We start from the raw sequence: 25,060 nt of genomic DNA on the forward strand, positions 1-25,060 counted from the left end.
ACATAGTAGCTGTTGTAGTTTGTAGATTATTTATGAAATAGGAATGCCTTTCAAATTTACGACAGACGAATACGCTGATATAGGGTTTATTTATGGCAAATGTGAGGGTAATGCTACGGTTGCAGTTGTCTGGAATTAAAAAACCAAACTGGGCCAAGTAGTTAATAAATTAAAAAAATTACGAAATTACTTCTTTGCTTCTCTGGATGTTCTGGAAAATTACTGCAGATACATGTCTGGGACATGTTTTATTAGATTCACCAGACCAATAGCAACAAAATACATGGAAACCGTGCTTTACTTTAACCTCGTACAGTTTTGCGAAGGCTTCATATTAGCGAAGCTGTTAAATTTCAGGCAAAATCTTTTATTAACAGTAACTCCGTAACTAAACATTCGCGGACCTAAGTTTATATGACATTTTTTCTTTAGTTTTACTTTTAGAATAACATATTAAAATACTTGCATATCTTCGTGAATCACCCTGGATTTTCATATTCGCCAACTCGCCCATGAAAATCTTCAGCGTACTTGCTGTTGGTGTAGAATCACGAAATTTGGCAAGAAGAAAGGTTTCACAGTACAAGTAAGGGAAGAGAATCACAAAATCGCTAAATTAAAACATTCTAAAAGACTTGGAATCCATGGGACAGATATTCTGGCCAGTATCAATGTCGCTAACAGGCAAAACCCGCCAAGATCGTAGATTCCCGGAATGGATAAACTATCTGTATACCTAAATATGTTTGTACGGAACACACAGTGCGCGAGTCCTCCTCGCACCTGGCCATATTTAAGTACACACGCCGTAAATTATGTTCGGCACAAAATCGGAAATCTACCGCTGTGTCAAGTATATACGATGCATGCAAAACTTGTTGTAGGGAGGAGGATAACTCATTGACATTATTCAGCATTGTGGTAATTGACGTACGCACGATAAACCAAGTATGTGACTACCATTAAACAATGCGCTTCACGGGAGAACTAGTGTCATGACATCATCTGATTTCCCAATGCAGAGGAAATGATCCACAGAAAAATTAGCAAAATCTGCCTCAGTAATTATGAGAGTATATTATTATTATTATTATTATTATTATTATTATTATTATTATTTGCCTGATGTATCGAGAATACGGAAGGTCATGTGGTATTAAATTACGATGCCCGTGTGTCAAATGCAGAAAATCTGATACGATGATTCTTCTCATCAAATGGTTACATAAATAGTGATTAAATTCATTTTGTGTTACTCCTATACGATGGATAAAATAAGTTCAAATTTGACATGACTGTCACAGAAAGTCCAGCCTTAGCATCAAAGCCTATTGCGGGCTTAAGCAGACGACAAATTCAGGCGTGTTAAATTGCTTTACAAAATTTTAATATCTGCGGATGTGGATAAGTATCTTGCGGATAGCATTTTCCTTATCCGTGCGGACCTCTACCTATAGGAAGAAGAGTGGTGCTGTCTGTCAGCGAAGTATGTAATGGAGACCTGATGCACAACGCACTGAACGTGTTGCAATCTAGGAAATTTTTTTTGAGATGAGGTAACGCGATCGTCTCAAATCTGTATTACGCTTTGGATTTTCTGTATCCAGCAAATCCATGTGTCTTGCTCTTAGCGTACTCTGACTCAGAAATATAAAAGAGTTACTGTGAATCTTCAATACTACTTACAGTGCGCGCTGTTGCAAGTGGAGCTACACTTCCGTGAACCGTGAACCATCTACTGCGTCCTCCCTCTTCTACTAGCGTAGTTGCTTCGATAGCCAAGTTCGAAGAATCTGATGAACTAAATACGACGACACTTTATCTCAGGACGAGAGAAACAAAACGAAGAAAGACGACAGTGATCGATGCCATCGCTTACAACAAATTCACGTAGACTTGCATGTTAGCGACGTAGTACCCACTTTCTGTAATTAGAAAATATATCGGAAACAGTCTTGTGTAAGACAGCAGTCTTCATACCCGATTAAACATAAAACGTTCAATAAAATACTAGACCTACAACTCAATGTTCATACCGACAAATCTGATTTTGTCGTTCATGTCATCGTACTTGCAATTAAAAAGGTATGCTACTTCAATAATTTTCTCGGCTATAACTATCAATTCAATTTACCAACTTCCTGGTGATTCCCAACGTATTCCGCAATTACGAAATACAGGGTGATTGATAAGTTTGGTAACATTTGAAAATGCTCTGCCCTCTTACAGAAGGAAAGAAAATACAGAAATTATTAATAGCATTAACTTAATGAATTACACCGTACAACGAAACAATTTAGGGATTATTTAATAGCTGGCCTTAATAACCCCTATTAATGGCCATGTAGCAATCGTTTACTGTTAATGGGTTCCCGATAAATATCTTGGACACTGTCCCATAGTTCGTAGATCCATTACATATTAATATTATTTCAGAGTGCTACGGGTACTTCACTGTCATGATAATGTAGACAGAGAAGTAAAAACTGAAGCACACGCATGAAATGACATTAGCGTTTTATTGAAACCAACAATGAGTACAAAAACAGGTCAAAAGATGGCGCTGGACAGCAGCGTCAGTGACGCAGCAAGAGTCGCGCATATGATGAGCTGTAGTGAGAGAGGGAATCAGATGAGCCAGCAATCGCGGCACGCTGTCACAGAAAAGGCGCTTTTAGTGAAGCTTTACTATCACAACGGAGAATCTGCTACTGCTGCTCTACGATTGTATCGCCAAAAGAAGGGTCTTAGAAAGGGTAAAGATCGTGTAACAAGTGTAGCTGCGAAGAAAATGATCATGATGCTAGAAACCACGGATTGTTTGGACAAGGGTTTCCCAAACTGTGTTCCGCACAACACTGGTGTTCTGCTAAAAGTGATTAAGTGCACAGAGAAAAACTATTAACAACACGGAGCTTGTTTTCAACATTTTGATGAGATTACTTTTTTTTAAATATGTGATTTCTGTGTTATTAGTTAAGATTTAAAATTGAAGTAGTCATTGAGTGAAACAAGGTTTTTTTCATTATTAAAATTTTATTAAGCTTCAAAATAAACAAGATGTTCCCTCACCCCAGCAGAAGTCTCAAAGCGTTCCGTCAGAGGAAAATTTTGGGAAGCCCTGGTTTAGACCATCGGCTCCACAGTGGACGGCAAGTCACAAGCGCCACTGTCGATAGGGCAGTTCAGGGAGATACGAAGACTTTAAGCGGTTTCATCTCCGCATGGGGAACTCAGCGCTCGTGGAGTTGCATGTCGCACGACATTCCACGCACTACTATTTGGAGGGCCTTAAGGCGGACCCTCCTACGCTACCCGTAGAATATCCAATGTCATCATGAACTATTCGCCACCGATTTCGTGACGCGGAAGGCGTTTTCCGGTGGCCACTTCAAAAAATGGGAGAGGATAACGATTTGTTGTCTTACATCTTGGAACCAACGAAGGTCACTTCACACTTCGAGGATATGTCGACACCCAAAACTGCAGAATTTGGGCTACCGTAAATCCTAGAACTGGCGAGGAAACCCGGCTGCAAGACGACAGTGTCACGATGTGGTGTGAATGTGCCACATCAATCCTGATCGGACCCTTTTGCTTCGAGGGAATGCCTTTCAAATTGTCAGAGCGACGGGAGCGAGGCCCCCGATGTGTTATAGAATCGCATCATCCCTAACCTGCTGGAAGGTATAACTTTTATGCAGGATGGCGCTCCGCCCCAATACTACTACACGCAGGAAAGATCTCATAGGCACATCGTTTGATGAGGATCGCGTGCTGAGTCACACTTCCGTCGTGCTTGGCCTGCAAAGCCCACAAACTTCAATGCGTGTGGTTACTGGTTGAGGGGTTACTTGAAGTAATTAGTCTACCCCGATCGTCCCACTTCATAAGAGATGCTAGCAGACAATATCCGACGTAGCAGACAATTTCTGACGTCAATTTCTCACCAAGCCTACACAACATTGTCCCTCGGGCTACAGCTATTGTTGATGCATTTGTTACAAATAACATCTTTGCAAAAAATCAACTGTTATGCTAATTATTGCTTTTGTGTTATATGAAGCACCATATGTTGCCCATTTTATGCATTGGTGTCAAGAGAACCTTATGCCACTTCAAGCAAGTGTTTCATTTTTTACTTCTTGAAGTATTATGTCTTCAAACGTTAACGGAATTTTGGGTCACCCTGTACAATACCGACACTATGAATCATCATAAACAAGACCAATTACAGGCGAAATATATGCGTGTGCTTGCTATCTGCCAAGAAAGGCTTCTCGTACGTAATGGTTTCGTCAAACCGACAGCTCAGCGTAGAATATAAACAGTTTGTCAGTTCTCTGTAGAGTCAAACAGCGTTCACAAGACCAGGTCGAAAGCGAAAAACAATTCTCGCAACAGCGCTGTTTTTTACTCAAAACGTGACAAGGATAACGCAAATACAAACAGGTAGTCGGCAAAACCAGGCTGAACGAAGCGCTATTCGCAGACTTTGCTGGCAAACCTCCCGAGGATTGGTGAGCTTGCTGGCTTGCGGCCGAAGGGAAATTTCGCAGGAGAGGAGCTCCAAACCCGAGAACACTAAACATCTATATGGAACAGGCCGTTGGTTGAGGGTGTGAATGTTGTTACTGACGGAGAAGGTATTAAGGAAACCGTTCCAAATGGCGCTTCAGCAGTGCAAAGTCCTCTTAATACTGAAAGGAGTAGAAAGGAGTTAATATTATCCTGCCAAGATTGCAGCCTCAATCTAATAGGACGTTCTGCATGTTTTACATTACTTTCTTGGGAGGTCTTGCACCTGACATGGAATTCAACAGGTAGGCATAGTAACGTCAGAAACAGTGTGAATAAAGATAGCTATATTAAAAAGAACAAGGTTTATATTAGTTTGCAGATTGTAAAATAATAAAGACAATTTAAACGGAAGCAGATTTAAACTTCAGGCTATGGCAGCAAGGGATGGGAAAAAAGGAGAGGCGTGATATAACGCAAGTAATGAAGAGAGAAGGCAATATAACGTGACTGTTTGTACGATTAAAAAGAGAAAAAAGCCTAACTGGGAAAGAAAAATAAAAATGGCATTTGCATCACTCTGGATGAAATCAATGGCCATACATATTTTCAAAGAGTCATCAGGTACATTCTCTTCTTAAGGTATTTGAGGTTTTATTTTTTTGTGATGAACTTACACAAAACTTTTTACGGTAACTGCGATTTTCGGTTTGGCGAGACACCTCTTTGGTCTTCTGATGCAGTTGCATCCAATGGAAAACTTAACTCCAGGATGGAAGAAGCAACGCGACAATTTTATTTTGGCAGCAACACCGAAATTTTGTTACTTCCGTTGTGTTGTCTACAGCAGGACTCCATGACACCGGACAGCAAGAGGATAGGATCTGTCTCTAACTAGATTCCACTTCTTGGCTGACACTTGGGTACTATGGCAATGCCAAACATATACGCCTGTGGCCTTCTACTAATTTGCTGGTATAAAAGGTGGCGATGAAAAATGAGCAGCGGTTTGCTTGGCAGGATAGGGGAGGGAGAGGTGGCCGCTAGATTTACGACCTCCCCTGGACAGCGGAGTCTAACGAACTCGTGCCGCATTGCGGGCTCACCTTTCCGTTTACGTGACGAAAGCTACCAAAATAGCATCTGGCAGCGCTAAAAGCGCCATTATCGCTACTGAATCCGAAGCAGTTACGCGAATGAATGCGAATTCCAAACAGATGCAACTATTTCGCTAAAGACAGATTATAAGCGCGCAATACAAAAAACATTTGATGCCATAAGGTCATTGTATTGCACTACAGTACCACCAATCCTAAAATGGTGCTTTCCTACACCTAGGAAATTTCAATCACATCGTCAACCTGTTTTCTGTGGCAATTAAAAATTATATCTCCCACTCTGCAACGGAGCCTGTGCTGAAATGGAACTTACCACTAACAATGTCTTGTGAAACCGTCTCTAATGAATGGAACGTTAAAACACAATCTTCTTCACTTTTTTCTAAATCGGGATGAGCGAGGTTCGAATCCTAATATGACTATACGCTTTGACGTTTTCTGTAGTATCCTTCATTATTCCAAGCGAATGGCGACATGGCTTAATGGTGTGCTTTCGGATGTTCATCCCAGTTGCTGTTTCAATTTTATGCATAATATGAATCAACATCTCGATCGAACATCCGAAAGCATACCATAAATCAGTTACATCGAGAAAACCTGAGCGATCCTGGGATGGCTTCTTCAACAGAGTTGATGCTTCTCGTCCAACGAATGTAACGCCCACATGACACACTCATATTCTGCTGCTTTCTTCCTTCAACATAAAACTGATACATGCTGAATTATCACAATTCCTGACCAGTTCCAACGCAGCCCAACATAATAACTGCTCCACAGGCGCTACGTCGGATAATGCTGTGGCAGCTGCTCATTAATTCAACGAGACAGCAGCTCGTCGTCTTCAGGTATTTAATGTTGTGTTGCTGCATTGGCTTGCCAATACACAACGTATACGCTCTCTCGCTAGAAAAGCGCAGCCAGCAAGTTAACTCTTGCATATGATCTGCTGATATATGAAGTCTTTGCAACTACTTTACCCGGAAATGTTGGTACGAAGAGGCCTGAATATGAATAATTTATCTCGGTCGCAAGAAAGAATACGAAGTACTGTGTGATATTCTAATTATTTATGTGGACCTACTGTCTGTGAAACCAGAATCCACTCATCGTATCATTTTTTAGAACCGCTTCGCTGCAAATCGTACAGGAAACTGAAGCTACAACTACACGTCATACAGGTTGAATCAATACTAGCAAAACCAACAGTGCACACAGCTTATTCCAGCCGAAGATATGACTTTCCGAGTAGTAACTGCGATTGACGAGTAGTGTTCCAGGACATCTTATGTGTACACTTCAATCTGCGTAAGTAATGAACTGTAGCTTCACTCACGGGTGATAAGCATTCGCCGGCCGCGGTGGTCTCGCGGTTCTAGGCGCGCAGTCCGGAACCGTGCGACTGCTACGGTCGCAGGTTCGAATCCTGCCTCGGGCATGGTTGTGAGTGATGTCCTTAGGTTAGTTAGGTTTAAGTAGTTCTAAGTTCTAGGGGACTGATGACCACAGCAGTTGAGTCCCATAGTGCTCAGAGCCATTTGAACCATTTTTGATAAGCATTCGAGATTCTTGTTTCATTCTTTACACGTAAATATACGAATGAGCGATAGCGTGCAGGTGATAGCGAGCACCATCGGTCTTCTTGTGAATGAACCTAAGGCCGAGTATCTAGTGATGAGCAGGACTCATGCCTATTCAAGAGGCCCTCTCCAACGACTGGTAGTCGGAACCCGTCCTCCTAAAGGAACACATTATGCGAGTCAGAAATCAAGGAGAGAATTCAACGCGCAAACCGATCATATACAGTCTCGGCCAGTTTCTTAAATTGTGCTGTCTCTCAAATAATTTCAAAACCCAGCAGTGCAAAAAACTAATCCAACCCAAGCGGTTTTATGGCTGCAAAACTTTCAGAGCCCGAAAAAACAAGACTCAAATAATGTTCTCGTTTTTCTGCGGGGAGTCATAAGGTAGATCTATGGTCCGGTACACGATGAGATCACTGGGGAATGGATGATCCGGCACAATTGCGAGCTGAGTGAGATCTACAACAGACAAAATATTATTGGCTTCATGAGAATCAAACGGCTTGTATTGGCAGGTCGTGAGGCTCGGATGGATAAACATCGATGATATTTGGGATCCGTGGATTTTACTCCCCGCGGAAGAAGAACACTAGGCAGACGAAGGAACAGGTGGAGAGAAGGGATCCACGAAGACTTGCTGCAGACTGGCATAGAAGATGACTCGCGGCTAAAGGAGGAAATAGAATCTAGTGGAAGAAAAACCTTTTAGCTGCGTGCGGTACTCTTGGTCAGATCGCGTAAAATAAATACACTGACGGAAAAAAAATCTCAACAGCAGTCTTCATACCCGATTAAACATAAAACGTTCAATAAAATACTAGACCTACAACTCAATGTTCATACCGACAAATCTGATTTTGTCGTTCATGTCATCGTACTTGCAATTAAAAAGGTATGCTACTTCAATAATTTTCTCGGCTATAACTATCAATTCAATTTACCAACTTCCTGGTGATTCCCAACGTATTCCGCAATTACGAAATACAGGGTGATTGATAAGTTTGGTAACATTTGAAAATGCTCTGCCCTCTTACAGAAGGAAAGAAAATACAGAAATTATTAATAGCATTAACTTAATGAATTACACCGTACAACGAAACAATTTAGGGATTATTTAATAGCTGGCCTTAATAACCCCTATTAATGGCCATGTAGCAATCGTTTACTGTTAATGGGTTCCCGATAAATATCTTGGACACTGTCCCATAGTTCGTAGATCCATTACATATTAATATTATTTCAGAGTGCTACGGGTACTTCACTGTCATGATAATGTAGACAGAGAAGTAAAAACTGAAGCACACGCATGAAATGACATTAGCGTTTTATTGAAACCAACAATGAGTACAAAAACAGGTCAAAAGATGGCGCTGGACAGCAGCGTCAGTGACGCAGCAAGAGTCGCGCATATGATGAGCTGTAGTGAGAGAGGGAATCAGATGAGCCAGCAATCGCGGCACGCTGTCACAGAAAAGGCGCTTTTAGTGAAGCTTTACTATCACAACGGAGAATCTGCTACTGCTGCTCTACGATTGTATCGCCAAAAGAAGGGTCTTAGAAAGGGTAAAGATCGTGTAACAAGTGTAGCTGCGAAGAAAATGATCATGATGCTAGAAACCACGGATTGTTTGGACAAGGGTTTCCCAAACTGTGTTCCGCACAACACTGGTGTTCTGCTAAAAGTGATTAAGTGCACAGAGAAAAACTATTAACAACACGGAGCTTGTTTTCAACATTTTGATGAGATTACTTTTTTTTAAATATGTGATTTCTGTGTTATTAGTTAAGATTTAAAATTGAAGTAGTCATTGAGTGAAACAAGGTTTTTTTCATTATTAAAATTTTATTAAGCTTCAAAATAAACAAGATGTTCCCTCACCCCAGCAGAAGTCTCAAAGCGTTCCGTCAGAGGAAAATTTTGGGAAGCCCTGGTTTAGACCATCGGCTCCACAGTGGACGGCAAGTCACAAGCGCCACTGTCGATAGGGCAGTTCAGGGAGATACGAAGACTTTAAGCGGTTTCATCTCCGCATGGGGAACTCAGCGCTCGTGGAGTTGCATGTCGCACGACATTCCACGCACTACTATTTGGAGGGCCTTAAGGCGGACCCTCCTACGCTACCCGTAGAATATCCAATGTCATCATGAACTATTCGCCACCGATTTCGTGACGCGGAAGGCGTTTTCCGGTGGCCACTTCAAAAAATGGGAGAGGATAACGATTTGTTGTCTTACATCTTGGAACCAACGAAGGTCACTTCACACTTCGAGGATATGTCGACACCCAAAACTGCAGAATTTGGGCTACCGTAAATCCTAGAACTGGCGAGGAAACCCGGCTGCAAGACGACAGTGTCACGATGTGGTGTGAATGTGCCACATCAATCCTGATCGGACCCTTTTGCTTCGAGGGAATGCCTTTCAAATTGTCAGAGCGACGGGAGCGAGGCCCCCGATGTGTTATAGAATCGCATCATCCCTAACCTGCTGGAAGGTATAACTTTTATGCAGGATGGCGCTCCGCCCCAATACTACTACACGCAGGAAAGATCTCATAGGCACATCGTTTGATGAGGATCGCGTGCTGAGTCACACTTCCGTCGTGCTTGGCCTGCAAAGCCCACAAACTTCAATGCGTGTGGTTACTGGTTGAGGGGTTACTTGAAGTAATTAGTCTACCCCGATCGTCCCACTTCATAAGAGATGCTAGCAGACAATATCCGACGTAGCAGACAATTTCTGACGTCAATTTCTCACCAAGCCTACACAACATTGTCCCTCGGGCTACAGCTATTGTTGATGCATTTGTTACAAATAACATCTTTGCAAAAAATCAACTGTTATGCTAATTATTGCTTTTGTGTTATATGAAGCACCATATGTTGCCCATTTTATGCATTGGTGTCAAGAGAACCTTATGCCACTTCAAGCAAGTGTTTCATTTTTTACTTCTTGAAGTATTATGTCTTCAAACGTTAACGGAATTTTGGGTCACCCTGTACAATACCGACACTATGAATCATCATAAACAAGACCAATTACAGGCGAAATATATGCGTGTGCTTGCTATCTGCCAAGAAAGGCTTCTCGTACGTAATGGTTTCGTCAAACCGACAGCTCAGCGTAGAATATAAACAGTTTGTCAGTTCTCTGTAGAGTCAAACAGCGTTCACAAGACCAGGTCGAAAGCGAAAAACAATTCTCGCAACAGCGCTGTTTTTTACTCAAAACGTGACAAGGATAACGCAAATACAAACAGGTAGTCGGCAAAACCAGGCTGAACGAAGCGCTATTCGCAGACTTTGCTGGCAAACCTCCCGAGGATTGGTGAGCTTGCTGGCTTGCGGCCGAAGGGAAATTTCGCAGGAGAGGAGCTCCAAACCCGAGAACACTAAACATCTATATGGAACAGGCCGTTGGTTGAGGGTGTGAATGTTGTTACTGACGGAGAAGGTATTAAGGAAACCGTTCCAAATGGCGCTTCAGCAGTGCAAAGTCCTCTTAATACTGAAAGGAGTAGAAAGGAGTTAATATTATCCTGCCAAGATTGCAGCCTCAATCTAATAGGACGTTCTGCATGTTTTACATTACTTTCTTGGGAGGTCTTGCACCTGACATGGAATTCAACAGGTAGGCATAGTAACGTCAGAAACAGTGTGAATAAAGATAGCTATATTAAAAAGAACAAGGTTTATATTAGTTTGCAGATTGTAAAATAATAAAGACAATTTAAACGGAAGCAGATTTAAACTTCAGGCTATGGCAGCAAGGGATGGGAAAAAAGGAGAGGCGTGATATAACGCAAGTAATGAAGAGAGAAGGCAATATAACGTGACTGTTTGTACGATTAAAAAGAGAAAAAAGCCTAACTGGGAAAGAAAAATAAAAATGGCATTTGCATCACTCTGGATGAAATCAATGGCCATACATATTTTCAAAGAGTCATCAGGTACATTCTCTTCTTAAGGTATTTGAGGTTTTATTTTTTTGTGATGAACTTACACAAAACTTTTTACGGTAACTGCGATTTTCGGTTTGGCGAGACACCTCTTTGGTCTTCTGATGCAGTTGCATCCAATGGAAAACTTAACTCCAGGATGGAAGAAGCAACGCGACAATTTTATTTTGGCAGCAACACCGAAATTTTGTTACTTCCGTTGTGTTGTCTACAGCAGGACTCCATGACACCGGACAGCAAGAGGATAGGATCTGTCTCTAACTAGATTCCACTTCTTGGCTGACACTTGGGTACTATGGCAATGCCAAACATATACGCCTGTGGCCTTCTACTAATTTGCTGGTATAAAAGGTGGCGATGAAAAATGAGCAGCGGTTTGCTTGGCAGGATAGGGGAGGGAGAGGTGGCCGCTAGATTTACGACCTCCCCTGGACAGCGGAGTCTAACGAACTCGTGCCGCATTGCGGGCTCACCTTTCCGTTTACGTGACGAAAGCTACCAAAATAGCATCTGGCAGCGCTAAAAGCGCCATTATCGCTACTGAATCCGAAGCAGTTACGCGAATGAATGCGAATTCCAAACAGATGCAACTATTTCGCTAAAGACAGATTATAAGCGCGCAATACAAAAAACATTTGATGCCATAAGGTCATTGTATTGCACTACAGTACCACCAATCCTAAAATGGTGCTTTCCTACACCTAGGAAATTTCAATCACATCGTCAACCTGTTTTCTGTGGCAATTAAAAATTATATCTCCCACTCTGCAACGGAGCCTGTGCTGAAATGGAACTTACCACTAACAATGTCTTGTGAAACCGTCTCTAATGAATGGAACGTTAAAACACAATCTTCTTCACTTTTTTCTAAATCGGGATGAGCGAGGTTCGAATCCTAATATGACTATACGCTTTGACGTTTTCTGTAGTATCCTTCATTATTCCAAGCGAATGGCGACATGGCTTAATGGTGTGCTTTCGGATGTTCATCCCAGTTGCTGTTTCAATTTTATGCATAATATGAATCAACATCTCGATCGAACATCCGAAAGCATACCATAAATCAGTTACATCGAGAAAACCTGAGCGATCCTGGGATGGCTTCTTCAACAGAGTTGATGCTTCTCGTCCAACGAATGTAACGCCCACATGACACACTCATATTCTGCTGCTTTCTTCCTTCAACATAAAACTGATACATGCTGAATTATCACAATTCCTGACCAGTTCCAACGCAGCCCAACATAATAACTGCTCCACAGGCGCTACGTCGGATAATGCTGTGGCAGCTGCTCATTAATTCAACGAGACAGCAGCTCGTCGTCTTCAGGTATTTAATGTTGTGTTGCTGCATTGGCTTGCCAATACACAACGTATACGCTCTCTCGCTAGAAAAGCGCAGCCAGCAAGTTAACTCTTGCATATGATCTGCTGATATATGAAGTCTTTGCAACTACTTTACCCGGAAATGTTGGTACGAAGAGGCCTGAATATGAATAATTTATCTCGGTCGCAAGAAAGAATACGAAGTACTGTGTGATATTCTAATTATTTATGTGGACCTACTGTCTGTGAAACCAGAATCCACTCATCGTATCATTTTTTAGAACCGCTTCGCTGCAAATCGTACAGGAAACTGAAGCTACAACTACACGTCATACAGGTTGAATCAATACTAGCAAAACCAACAGTGCACACAGCTTATTCCAGCCGAAGATATGACTTTCCGAGTAGTAACTGCGATTGACGAGTAGTGTTCCAGGACATCTTATGTGTACACTTCAATCTGCGTAAGTAATGAACTGTAGCTTCACTCACGGGTGATAAGCATTCGCCGGCCGCGGTGGTCTCGCGGTTCTAGGCGCGCAGTCCGGAACCGTGCGACTGCTACGGTCGCAGGTTCGAATCCTGCCTCGGGCATGGTTGTGAGTGATGTCCTTAGGTTAGTTAGGTTTAAGTAGTTCTAAGTTCTAGGGGACTGATGACCACAGCAGTTGAGTCCCATAGTGCTCAGAGCCATTTGAACCATTTTTGATAAGCATTCGAGATTCTTGTTTCATTCTTTACACGTAAATATACGAATGAGCGATAGCGTGCAGGTGATAGCGAGCACCATCGGTCTTCTTGTGAATGAACCTAAGGCCGAGTATCTAGTGATGAGCAGGACTCATGCCTATTCAAGAGGCCCTCTCCAACGACTGGTAGTCGGAACCCGTCCTCCTAAAGGAACACATTATGCGAGTCAGAAATCAAGGAGAGAATTCAACGCGCAAACCGATCATATACAGTCTCGGCCAGTTTCTTAAATTGTGCTGTCTCTCAAATAATTTCAAAACCCAGCAGTGCAAAAAACTAATCCAACCCAAGCGGTTTTATGGCTGCAAAACTTTCAGAGCCCGAAAAAACAAGACTCAAATAATGTTCTCGTTTTTCTGCGGGGAGTCATAAGGTAGATCTATGGTCCGGTACACGATGAGATCACTGGGGAATGGATGATCCGGCACAATTGCGAGCTGAGTGAGATCTACAACAGACAAAATATTATTGGCTTCATGAGAATCAAACGGCTTGTATTGGCAGGTCGTGAGGCTCGGATGGATAAACATCGATGATATTTGGGATCCGTGGATTTTACTCCCCGCGGAAGAAGAACACTAGGCAGACGAAGGAACAGGTGGAGAGAAGGGATCCACGAAGACTTGCTGCAGACTGGCATAGAAGATGACTCGCGGCTAAAGGAGGAAATAGAATCTAGTGGAAGAAAAACCTTTTAGCTGCGTGCGGTACTCTTGGTCAGATCGCGTAAAATAAATACACTGACGGAAAAAAAATCTCAACAGTAGGGCAATTAAGACAGAGCAAAGAAATTTCAGGAACACATTTGCACGGGTCGCATGTTTCGAAGTTGCAAGTTTACAGGTTGATGTAAACGCGGCAAAAGCCATTGCAAATGTGAAATGCTGGTGCATTAGAAACTAGTGCAATCGTAGAATACTGAATTCAAACATGCAAACGTGCATGCATCGTGTCGTACAGGTGCCGGATGTCAGTAGGTAGGATGGAATTTCACGGGTGTTCTTCTTGGTCGGACAATACAGAGGCAGATAATGCTGGTTGCGTATGACGCTGGAGTTGTCGTATTATAATGTCCGATAAGTGCTCGATTGGAGACAGATATGCTTATCGTGCATCCCAAGTCAACACGTCGACACCCTGTAGAGCATGTTGGGTTACAACAGTGGTATGTGGGCGAGCGTTATGCTATTGGAAAACGCCCCTGAAATACTGATCATGAATGACAGTACAACAGGTCGAATCACCAACCTGACGTACAAATTTGCAGTCAGAGTGTTTGGGACAACCAGTGCGAGACTGCTCTTGCTGTCATACGAAATCGATCCTCAGACCATAATACCAGATGTATGTCCAGTGTGTCTAGGCCCCAGACAGGTTGGTTGGAGGCGTTCACCTGGCTTCCTCCAAACCCAAACACGGTCATCACTATCGCCGAGGCAGAAATGGCTTTCATTAGAATACACAACAGACCTCCACTCCGCCCTCCAACGAGCCCTCGTCTGACACCACTGAAGTCGCAAACTGTAGTTGTATATGGACAATGAAATGCACGCTACAGGGCGTCCGGCTATGAGCATTTCTTGAAGTAACCTATTTTTAACAGTTCCATGTGCCATTGTGATGCCAACTGCTACTAGAATTGATGTTGCAGACGAAATACGATGCGCCAGTCATACGCCGAATACGATAGTCTTCCCTCTTGCAGTGCCAGATGGCTGTCTGGAGCCCCGTCTTTTTGAGACCGTACTTTCCCGTGACCACCGCTGCCAGCGATCATGTACAGTGGCTACAAGTGTTTTTGAAATATTGCGGAAGGAACATTCAGCTTCTCGCAGCTCTAATGCATGACTTGGTTCGAAATCAGCGAGCTGTTGATTATGGTGTCTTTGTAATACTAATGGCACCCTTGACTAACATTAACTCTCTACCTATTATTTCAAAGGTAACTAATGCTTGCGGTCATCACATCGCGTATTTATAACAATCTGATTTGCATCCTCATAGTGGTGCTACCTGCGTCATTCTTACGCGATGGGTCGAAATTTGAACAGACGTCTTCTTACGTGATAGAGCGAAAATTGAACAAACGTCATCTTTCTGATGTAGAAACACACCTACCAACTTCCGTTTATCTGGCTCAACTCCTCTTTTGTGTTGTTTTTTCTGTCAGTGTATAATAAAACGTAATAATAACCACGTATGTTTGACAACAACAATAATAATGACCATGCACTGGTGGGCCGCTGAAGTATTATTCACACTACGTCATTCACGGTTTTAGACTCCCAGACGAGACGGGGAAGGACTATCAGGAACTTCGCGCATGATAGAGAAACTGACTCATGGTCGGAGTGTACAACTGGCATGAGAGTGATCTTGCGTATCGTACTAAGTACAGCTGTCCTCTACCCGAAAGTCCACTTGAACACTACAATGCCTTCATGGGCGTGGTCCTGCTGTATGTGGTATGTCCCTACCCTCATACGACGTGTGAACTGCCTTACCCTGCCAGTATTGTAAGAGGAAAAGATCATTAAGAAGGAAGTAAAAATCTGATATCTTCGTTTCCCACATCAAATTTACGAAACTAGTTTTGACGAAGATAATTGAAGGAACAAAACAAAAATACCGTAAAATAATGAAAACACAAAACCAGATTGGTGAAGCTCCCACATTTTACGCACGTACTGAGCGAAGCGGGAACAGAAGTCGGTAAGATCCTGAATTCGTGGGTAACAAGTAATAGCTGGGACAAGAACGGCCGGCCTCCAGGGATACCGTGACAGGTGAGAGTTAAGGAGAGGATTGGGGTTAAAGGTGGGCGAGAGAGTCGGGCCGGCCCTCAGTCGACGGGAGCCAATGTCACGCTCTGCACCGCATACTACGCCGACCGGTGGACACACGCCAAGCAACGGACTTTCGGTTACATTCCTTCACGTGGTCAAGCCAGAGTTCGGACGATAGCACCTGTGCCTGATTCTCTGTGGACACTGTACTTTTCGTGATCTGACATTGCGTTGACAGTTTCGTTACTAACAAGTTTTCTCCAGCTGAGCTTTGCAAGTATGTAGGGCTAAATACTCCATTGCCGTACATGTCGTATTTGCAGAACTGTAAAACTTACCTTTCCTCAGAATACAGATTACCACTGGTATTCTGAGATGCATCACTAGAGCCTTAACGAATTTCTGATGCTTTTGACTGTTCTAACGTGTAAGTATCGTAAGATCGAAATTAAAGATAACATGTTAACATACTGGGCTTTAGAAACTCGTTGACGTCGAGTCACTGAAGATGAAATGCAAGTTTGGCCTGGTCATAGGTAGGCAAGGAAACTGGCTCGCGGTATTTTCCAACGAATTATTCCGGCATTCGCATGTTGTACGCCGGATTCGTCAATATAGGCCAAGACTAGTACCGGTCATTAAGACGAACTTCTTTTACTGTAACGCTATATAAAGTAAGATGAAACAACGCGTTGGTTTGTTTGAACAAAAAAAGTGCTTATCTGAACACAAAAGTGCTTAACTGTTGGAAGTAATATGCACTTCCCTTCGAACTGACGTAGAGCACCTACAGGTTAAAGTTCACTCAGAACCACGATGCACCTTCCGACCTGGGACCGAAGGCCATATCTGGCACTTTACCACCTAGCAACACCTAAGAGTATATTCTTGGAATTTCAAATCCTGGGCCAGGGCTCGAACCGTAACAACTCTCTTTCGCATGCTGGGCATATAGGCATAAGGTAACACTTCACAAAGTTACGAACAGCTTCAGTTTGTCACTGCGCCTCTGTGCATCCCCAAAACGGTTTCTCGGGAACGGGGGGAAATACATCAAGACGAAGGTTTGAATCCGTTCGTTAGGTGACCTCGGGTGTTCGATGGATAAAACACAGTGTGTAAATGGATAGTGAATTAGGTTTCCAATCCCGGTTTACCACACAAATTGTTAACACATTAATGTTTCGAACAGGTACGGCACTAAACAGTGGCTTGTAGAAAATGGGCGTAGATTTAAATATGCTGTGCCATCGTTAATGAAACGTGTCCATATTACCCTGGGGTAACTTACTGAAAACCACAAAAAAGCATATCTTAATATGTTGCGGTTTACTAGTTCGGGGGACAAAGATGTCATTAGTTACTATACTAGCGCCTTTTGGATGCGACATAAAGCCACATAGTACAAACAAAAATCTGACTTTCACCGATGTAATTAGCGGTAGATCTAATGTAGCGTGAGCGTGTAGGGTATTCATCTGGCTCTCAGATAGGACTACTACATACGGATGGGTCTCAAAATCTTAGTTCCTTCTCTAGAAGCAGCCAACCGCTATGCATTCAGTTCTACCTTTGCGCCACTGTCTTTAGTACACGCAACATGCATATACGTATAAGTTCTGTTTGATTAGGTGCTGAGTGACCCTCCTGATAGGAAAAAAAAGCAAACTATTGCTATGGAACTTCTTACAAAGAAATTTGTCTTAACTGATCTCTGGGGCCTGTGAATATGGGGTCTCAACTGTCACGATGCAACAATACAGATGGGGCATTTCACTATCCACACGCGTAATTTATCGTCAACACTATGACGCTCACACAAGAGAGGATGTGTGGGTGAACTGATTTCGCTTGTTATCTAGTTATAAAGTGACGCAATTCAGTCAAAGCGCACGATGCCCAGCGTCCAACCAAGAAAGCGCTGTCCTGTGACTTGTCCTTTAATAATATAAATACTCATACGAAAGTATGAGATATTTCGGTCATTTTTCACCTCTTTCCGCCTCTAATGCATCTCACACGTGTTATCATTCCAGAAAGACAACGGCTAAAATATATCTTGTTCAAGGCCCTGCTACACTACTTGAGAAGTTTTGTCAGGAATTGACAGTAATAGCCGGCTGCTGTGGTCAAGCGGTTCTAGGCGCTTCAGCCCGGAACAGCGCTACTGCTACAGTCGCAGGTTCGAATCCTGCCTCGGGCATTGATGTGTGTGATGTCCTTAGGTTAGTTAGGTTTAAGTAGTTCTAAGTTCTTGGGGGCTGATGACAGATGTTAAGTCCCATAGTGCTCAGTCATTTGAACCATTTTTTGACAGTAATAAGATGAAAGCAACTGAAACGTATTATTGTGAGTTTAATATTGTTCTTAGAGAGGACATATAACATGTACTACATTTTACTATAATATTTTGCTATTAGGCTAAACTAAACGAAACCGGACACCATAATAGTTTGATTCTGTTCAGTATATTACTGTCTTTGTCGACAATTCGGTTCCCATCTGACAGGCTGTTACGCCGACTTGCAATGTAAACAAACAGCATCGCATTTTCATTCTTAAAAATGAGGATGTTCTCCAATGTAGCTACCGTTATTAATTACGATCTCTCTGTGCATACATACAGAATGGTATAAGTTTTTATGTGTGACACTATTACTAGATGAATTAAGAATTATACATGCACACTTGACAGATATCTAGCATGGCGGGTAAGAAGAAATATGTATATAAAAAAATCCGAAATAAATTACACAGCCTCCAAAACAGGAATACCATGAAATTAACACATTTACTCCCGATGTATTCTCCTATAGCGTTGTGACGTATTCTTCTATAACGTTGTCAACACAATTTCTGCAAATCTTACAATGAATTTATCTAAGTTGCGTTAGAAAACTGAACATACACCATTTCGCGAATGGCAGAACAAGATCATGGTAACCTGACGCTTCCGTTCACGTATCACATTTATTATTTACGGTATATTTTGCCTCGAATCGAGTTCAACATCCAAAAGCTGGTGATGTCATTCCGAATGGATTAACCCAGCTTCATAAGATAAGCTGTTGGGTATATCTAAACTATTCAATGTGCGTCTTAGAGGGACAGCGACTGTAACATTCACGCAGTTCAGTGAGGCCAGACAGCAACAGCGCCTGAAGTAAGTAGTTTTCTACAGCAAACGGATGGCGAAGTATTGCAATTATAGACGGTTCAAAACTATCTACAATCCAGTACATGACGGGAGCCAACTGTCATTACCAACTGAAAAGTTGCACTCTGCCCTCTACTGTCCCTCCTCCCCACCCAGTCGTTGAGTTTTTTGTAGAATACAAAGTGTCGTAAGTGGAACGGGATATTCAGGGATATGATACGAACGAACATTCGAAACATTGCCATACTTTAACAACTATGAGCACTACATCTTCGATACAGTGAAACATCTGTTGCACTGTAAGCTCTTTGGTTTCCATGCTTTTGGAGGAGGTAGCATGGACCAAAATATACCTAGTAAACAAGGGCTCTAAAGTGCACACCTTCGAAACCATGAACAGGACTTGTTCCTCATCGCTATGTGAAATGCCTCTTCTTCTGAGCAACTGCTCATAGCTCTCAATGTATCCATTTTAGAGCCGATGGTTACTTGACTTTTTTGTTTCGAATGATCGTTCCTGTCGTATCCCTGCATACCGACCATTCCTCCAGGAACACCCTGTATGTACGACATACAGGATATGTAAATAATACACAGAAAAAATAATAAAACTTTTCTATTACATGTAATATCAACAAACATTTCAATTATCGTTATCTCAGGTAAAAAGTGCGTTAAATGTGGTGGGAAAACAGGCATCAGGCTACGCTACATATCAGTCTGTTAACTACATGCTTCGTTTCGCATTCACTTTCATTGGCACTATCACTCTCTAGCCTTACCATTAACTATGCACTTCGCCGATTAAATACACATGGTAATAATAAGTCTTTAGAAAGTTAATATAAGTTTTTCCGAGTGTCAGCAATCAACGCATTCTAAGTGCAAACAATGACAGCTATTTCGTTTTGGCAGTATCCTCCTATGTGTGAGTCACGAAAGTGTAGGTGATGCAGCTCAGCAGAGGGTAGTGGTCTCCCGTCTGATTTAATTTTAGATGGCTGTGCGAAGAATTTGCTCCTATTCCGTCTGATAAATGTTACGAGTTCACGAAAAAGGACAATGCTTTATCGAAATCTTTTGGAAGCAAACAGAAATTCAAAGGATTAGTCTTTTACAAATCAAAACGAAGGCAGAACACACTTATGTTCTTGGTATCCAGCTATCAATTTAATCACTGTACAGTTAAACTTTAATTCCCGGTATGTGCCCTTCGTACCTTCTACCCGGTGCCAGAAACACCGCCACAATACTGCACAACTGTTGAATGAAACACTTCAGACACGTTTTGGCAACAGAAAGCCTATACAATTCAACGTAACGGGATTCGGCTAAGCGACGGCTCTCCACGTATGTCAATGCATTGTCTCGCACAACACAGCATCCAGAGGGCGTGTGTTGATTGCTAATCCACGCCGATCAGAGAAAGAGCGGTTCCTGTCGATTCTGTTGTCTGCTTTTTTACTACCAAGCGTACATCAGCTGGTCCTTCCCCTTTCAAGTTCATCTTCGTTGTTGCATTTCAACTTGAACCAAATCAAGTTTCATCATGATTCCGTAACTCTAGAGAAACAAGAATGTCGATTCTGTTTTTGCTGCTCAATACTCACAAGCATTACAAACCGGTTCACCCACTCAATCTAAGATTCATAGAGCTAAAGCGGTTATGGAAACGACGTGAAAAGTCAATATATGCCGCTAAGCATCAGAGGCCACGGGCAATGCTCTTCTGCGCTCAAACAACGGTTAGTCAATAGCACAATGACGCTAATACATACGCACTTGTAATATTCGTAGGTATCAAAGTAGCACAGCTATACATGTGCAAGGTGTTACTCCGGTACTAGAATGGCATAATACGGCCAATAATCCATATACCTACACATACAATTATACAGCTGGATAGTGTAACAGCACTACAAATTCAAATTTCAGTATTCAAGATTCGATTCCTGTTTTCAAATCAGCAATATAAATAACCAGAGCTAAATGTGGCGTAATAACTGATTGTCACATCTAACAAAGTTTTTATGCTATCTTCACCTACTTCGGTATGTTTCTGAGGGACCATTGCTACAAATATGCTTTACAATGTTGGCAATACGGATTTGCCACTCCAGGCGATGCAGATCATGGGAGTAACTTCCTAATCTTTAAACAAAACAAAAAATATAAGAACTGCCATATTCGTCCAATCGAAAGAACAGTACTTACTGTATATGGGTAAAGAAGGGAGATAAACTAACCGGCGGGTTGGTGCTCTGAATGGGAGTACCCAGCAAGCAAAATCATGACATACCGGTGTGGAAATTGTTATAATGTCTCGGTACAATATCGCGATCAAAGAAAATGATATAACTAGTTGAAATAGTAATTAATGAGGAGCTTTCCGTTCCAATCCAGCCGTTTCACCACAATGAGAATTGTTATCACTTCTCGTGTATCTATTCATTAAAAGTTTCAGAGGAAGATGCAGATTCTGCAACTTTGCATTAAGCCATAAGATAAAATGTCCAGGATATACGCACATTCGCATAAACAAACGAATACTTGTTCAGTTGTTAACTCCTATATATTTGTGCAAAGTAATTTCAACAATGAATTCTATACATAATGCACAAAGGTGCAGGAGACCACTGTTTTTCCGACACCTACACGTTATGTTGCACAGACACTTCATTGTTACATATGTAACACAATATTCACCTTCGTTTGTGTATACTAAGCTTCCGGAAGGGCATTTTGAATCTTTGACAGACTTGATACTTCTATTCAAGGTCAGCAAGAGATTATGTGCCAGCAGTGATGGACATGGACTCTTTTCATTTCGTTCCAGTAATCTTTATGTCTGCGTGTCACAGGAGTATGAATCGTAACATGACTGTCAATAACGACTGGCTTGTGTGACATTTTAACCTGAAAAAAAACATTTAGTGCAAAATGTTTTAAGCGAGATGCAATGCAAACCAGCAATATCAACTGTCTTCAGAAGAGGTAAAATAAGCTTTTATGCAAACGTCCTACTTCATGCCACTAATATATACATACATATGAAATTAAGCCTAGATTAGACGTTATGATAGAAGTATCCTGATTTACTCCCAGCTTTACAACAACATGTACTTGATATTTATTTTTCTATCTTTACCATAAACGCTAAAGCCTAAAACAACATGGTGTGTACAAGTAACAATATCATACATAATCTAACGTTCCTAACTAGGTTGACCGAATAAAATTCTGAATGAAAGGGCCCTTCGTTTTTCATGTTGATGCATTTCTTCAAATTTTAACCACTACAGATATAGTGTTTCTCCAGAACCTATCAGCTATTATTTATGTACATTGCTCAAAGAGCTTCTATTTATTTGCTAGTCCCCTACCAACAATTCTTTTCACGTTATACATTTTACTAAGCATAACACGTAACAATTTGTTGTAGACCTACAGATAAGCAAAATTAGGAAAGATAATCTTCAGTGTTTAATTAGTATACAAGCAACACACACTTACCTTGAAGACTTCCGAAAAGAATCCAGATCCTATTTTCTCACAAGTGAAGTCGTCCAGCCTGTTCAGAGCAGATACAGCATGCCTTAAAGCTTGACATGATGATCCAGTCATCCGATTATTTTTTGTCGTTCCACTGTTCCCTTCCACATCTTCCTTTGCCACCCCTGCCGGATGCAAGGGCGGAATTAGATCTGTATCACATATCTGAAAATGTCTTTCACTCGCCGGTTGAAGTTCACAGTAACCGCTATCACTTCCTCGGCTATTTGGCTGTCCTAACATTATTAAAGCTCATACACAAGTCACTGGTTTACAATGTTGATTGCGTTTTCTCACTTTACGTTATAAGGCAGTACGAACTTAGCGCTCCAAAACTATGTATACATTTCAGAAAGCACGCTGCACGTAAATATTTCTCTGTGTACATAACAAATAACGGTAGAATTTCTGCTGTTAATGTCATGTCTGCTCACCAGTGTTTACACTCACCGGTAACATCACATGTTCACGACTGAAAACAGTAACTGCCAGACAGCGGCCTTAAGTAACCAAGTCACGACAATACAGTAAAATAAAATTATTCATTGACTTTGCGGCAGTTGTGCTTCTGGTCAGTAAAAATTTCGAACGAGATGTCACTTCTCCATTCACTAGGAGCGAACTATTTATCACCATTGTACACCAAAACAAACACGTATCAGACCATCTTCGGCTTTTAAAGATGCTCTAAAGTGACCAAAGTACGTGGCTGCGTGTGCGTGTGCTCCGTCAGCTTCTCTCACCACTAATGAACTAAAAAACCTTGGAAGAACTTTCACCAGATACACCACACAACCGCCATTTTAGAACTGCAGCGCGCTCTGCGGCACTCGGGGAGAACTAACGTGTGACGTCACACCAATTACCTGCCACATAGCATGCTGACTGAGCGGCGGCACGCTTTCGAAACAAGAACCCATTCTTGAGTTCTACATCGCTCATTTCTGTGTAAGTAAGAGTCCGACGTCTGTGTCATAAGATTTAGTATTATTCTGCAGACAATGTTTGTTATCTGTGACCTATCAATGTAAAATATAACTTCTCCAGTTTATTTTTTAGCGCAAGAACTAGAAGTAAAACGTTTTTGTTAGCACCAAGATCGTTTAAAATGAGTTTCCTTGGTCGAACTTAACGTAGAGTGACATCGTGAGTTCCGCAGGCTGAAAGAATACAGAGCCCTTGAATTAAAACAATATCTTGCGACACAAAATTATCTGCCCTAATATTTTCTTATTACAGACCGACGTCGGTAGTTTATCGACGCTGTCAAAGCATCAACATTGCTAAACAGTTAACCTTATGAAATATGCATGCATAGTTATCAAAAACAATGATTTTAATGTAACTGCTTCTGAATTGCAATGCCCTTTAATTCTATACGCCAGGATAAAACTAACTCACTGTCACGGTGGACGGGAAACGTTGTGACCTTCCTTGAGAGTGCTGAACTCATCACACAATCGGCCCACATTGACTCATAGATCTGTTGCTGCTGCCATGGAAGTATAAGGAAGTGTGTAAATTTCAAAGAATACAAAAATCAACTGATGTAAGACTAAGTTACGTCTATTTTTTACAAAACACTAATTCTTTTCCACCTACAAAAATATACGGGCTCATTCCAGTAATTCTTTCTGCACACAGCCATTTTATAGTAATAAAAACTAAAGGATGGACAATATTACGTTGACAGTTGTACAAAGTAGCGGTATTGCATTCATCTGGCAGATTATTAGCCAAGTACGTGAACACAGAGCGTCCTGCACCCGTTTTCAGGCATTTGCTACATTGAAAGTAAACATAGTAATTTCCGATATCAAATGTTGTGGAGAAATACGGATTAATTCATGGTATAACAAGAGATAAATTTGTCCGGTCTTAGGAAGATCGAGAAGGACTATTTTATGTTAACCTGTGAAGTTAAATCAAAAAGAGAATTTCACTTATGGTTAATGCAGAACACATTATCAACTTTGAAAGTGCATGGATATTAAAAATGTGGACTTGTGCAAGCAGACAAGTGTCATATGCATAAACTGTGTTTTATAATCCATATTATACATGTCTCAAGTTTGCGCATATAGTAGTGAAAACAGACGAGAACTGCTTTGTAGCCCGCACCTCGTGGTCGTGCGGTAGCGTTCTCGCTACCCACGCCCGGGTTCCCGGGTTCGATTCCCGGCGGGGTCAGGGATTTTCTCTGCCTCGTGATGGCTGGGTGTTGAGTGCTGTCCTTAGGTTAGTTAGGTTTAAGTAGTTCTTAGTTCTAGGGGACTGATGACCATAGATGTTAAGTCCCATAGCGCTCAGAGCCT

General features: G+C 41.8%; 1 protein-coding gene across 1 annotated transcript in view; it reads right to left on the reverse strand.

The window, feature by feature from the left end:
* The window catches only part of LOC126353444 (uncharacterized), a 273,573-nt gene extending 249,988 nt beyond the window's left edge, over positions 1 to 23,585 (reverse strand). The window contains exon 1 of the mRNA XM_050002764.1: positions 22,707 to 23,585. Within this exon, the coding sequence (XP_049858721.1) occupies positions 22,707 to 22,988 (282 nt within the window). The 5' untranslated portion in view covers positions 22,989 to 23,585. The remainder of the gene's footprint in view (positions 1 to 22,706) is intronic.
* Positions 23,586 to 25,060: the final 1,475 nt, after the last annotated feature.

The sequence above is a fragment of the Schistocerca gregaria genome, chromosome 1 (assembly GCF_023897955.1).
Source record: "Schistocerca gregaria isolate iqSchGreg1 chromosome 1, iqSchGreg1.2, whole genome shotgun sequence".
In the NCBI taxonomy this organism is placed as follows: domain Eukaryota; kingdom Metazoa; phylum Arthropoda; class Insecta; order Orthoptera; family Acrididae; genus Schistocerca; species Schistocerca gregaria.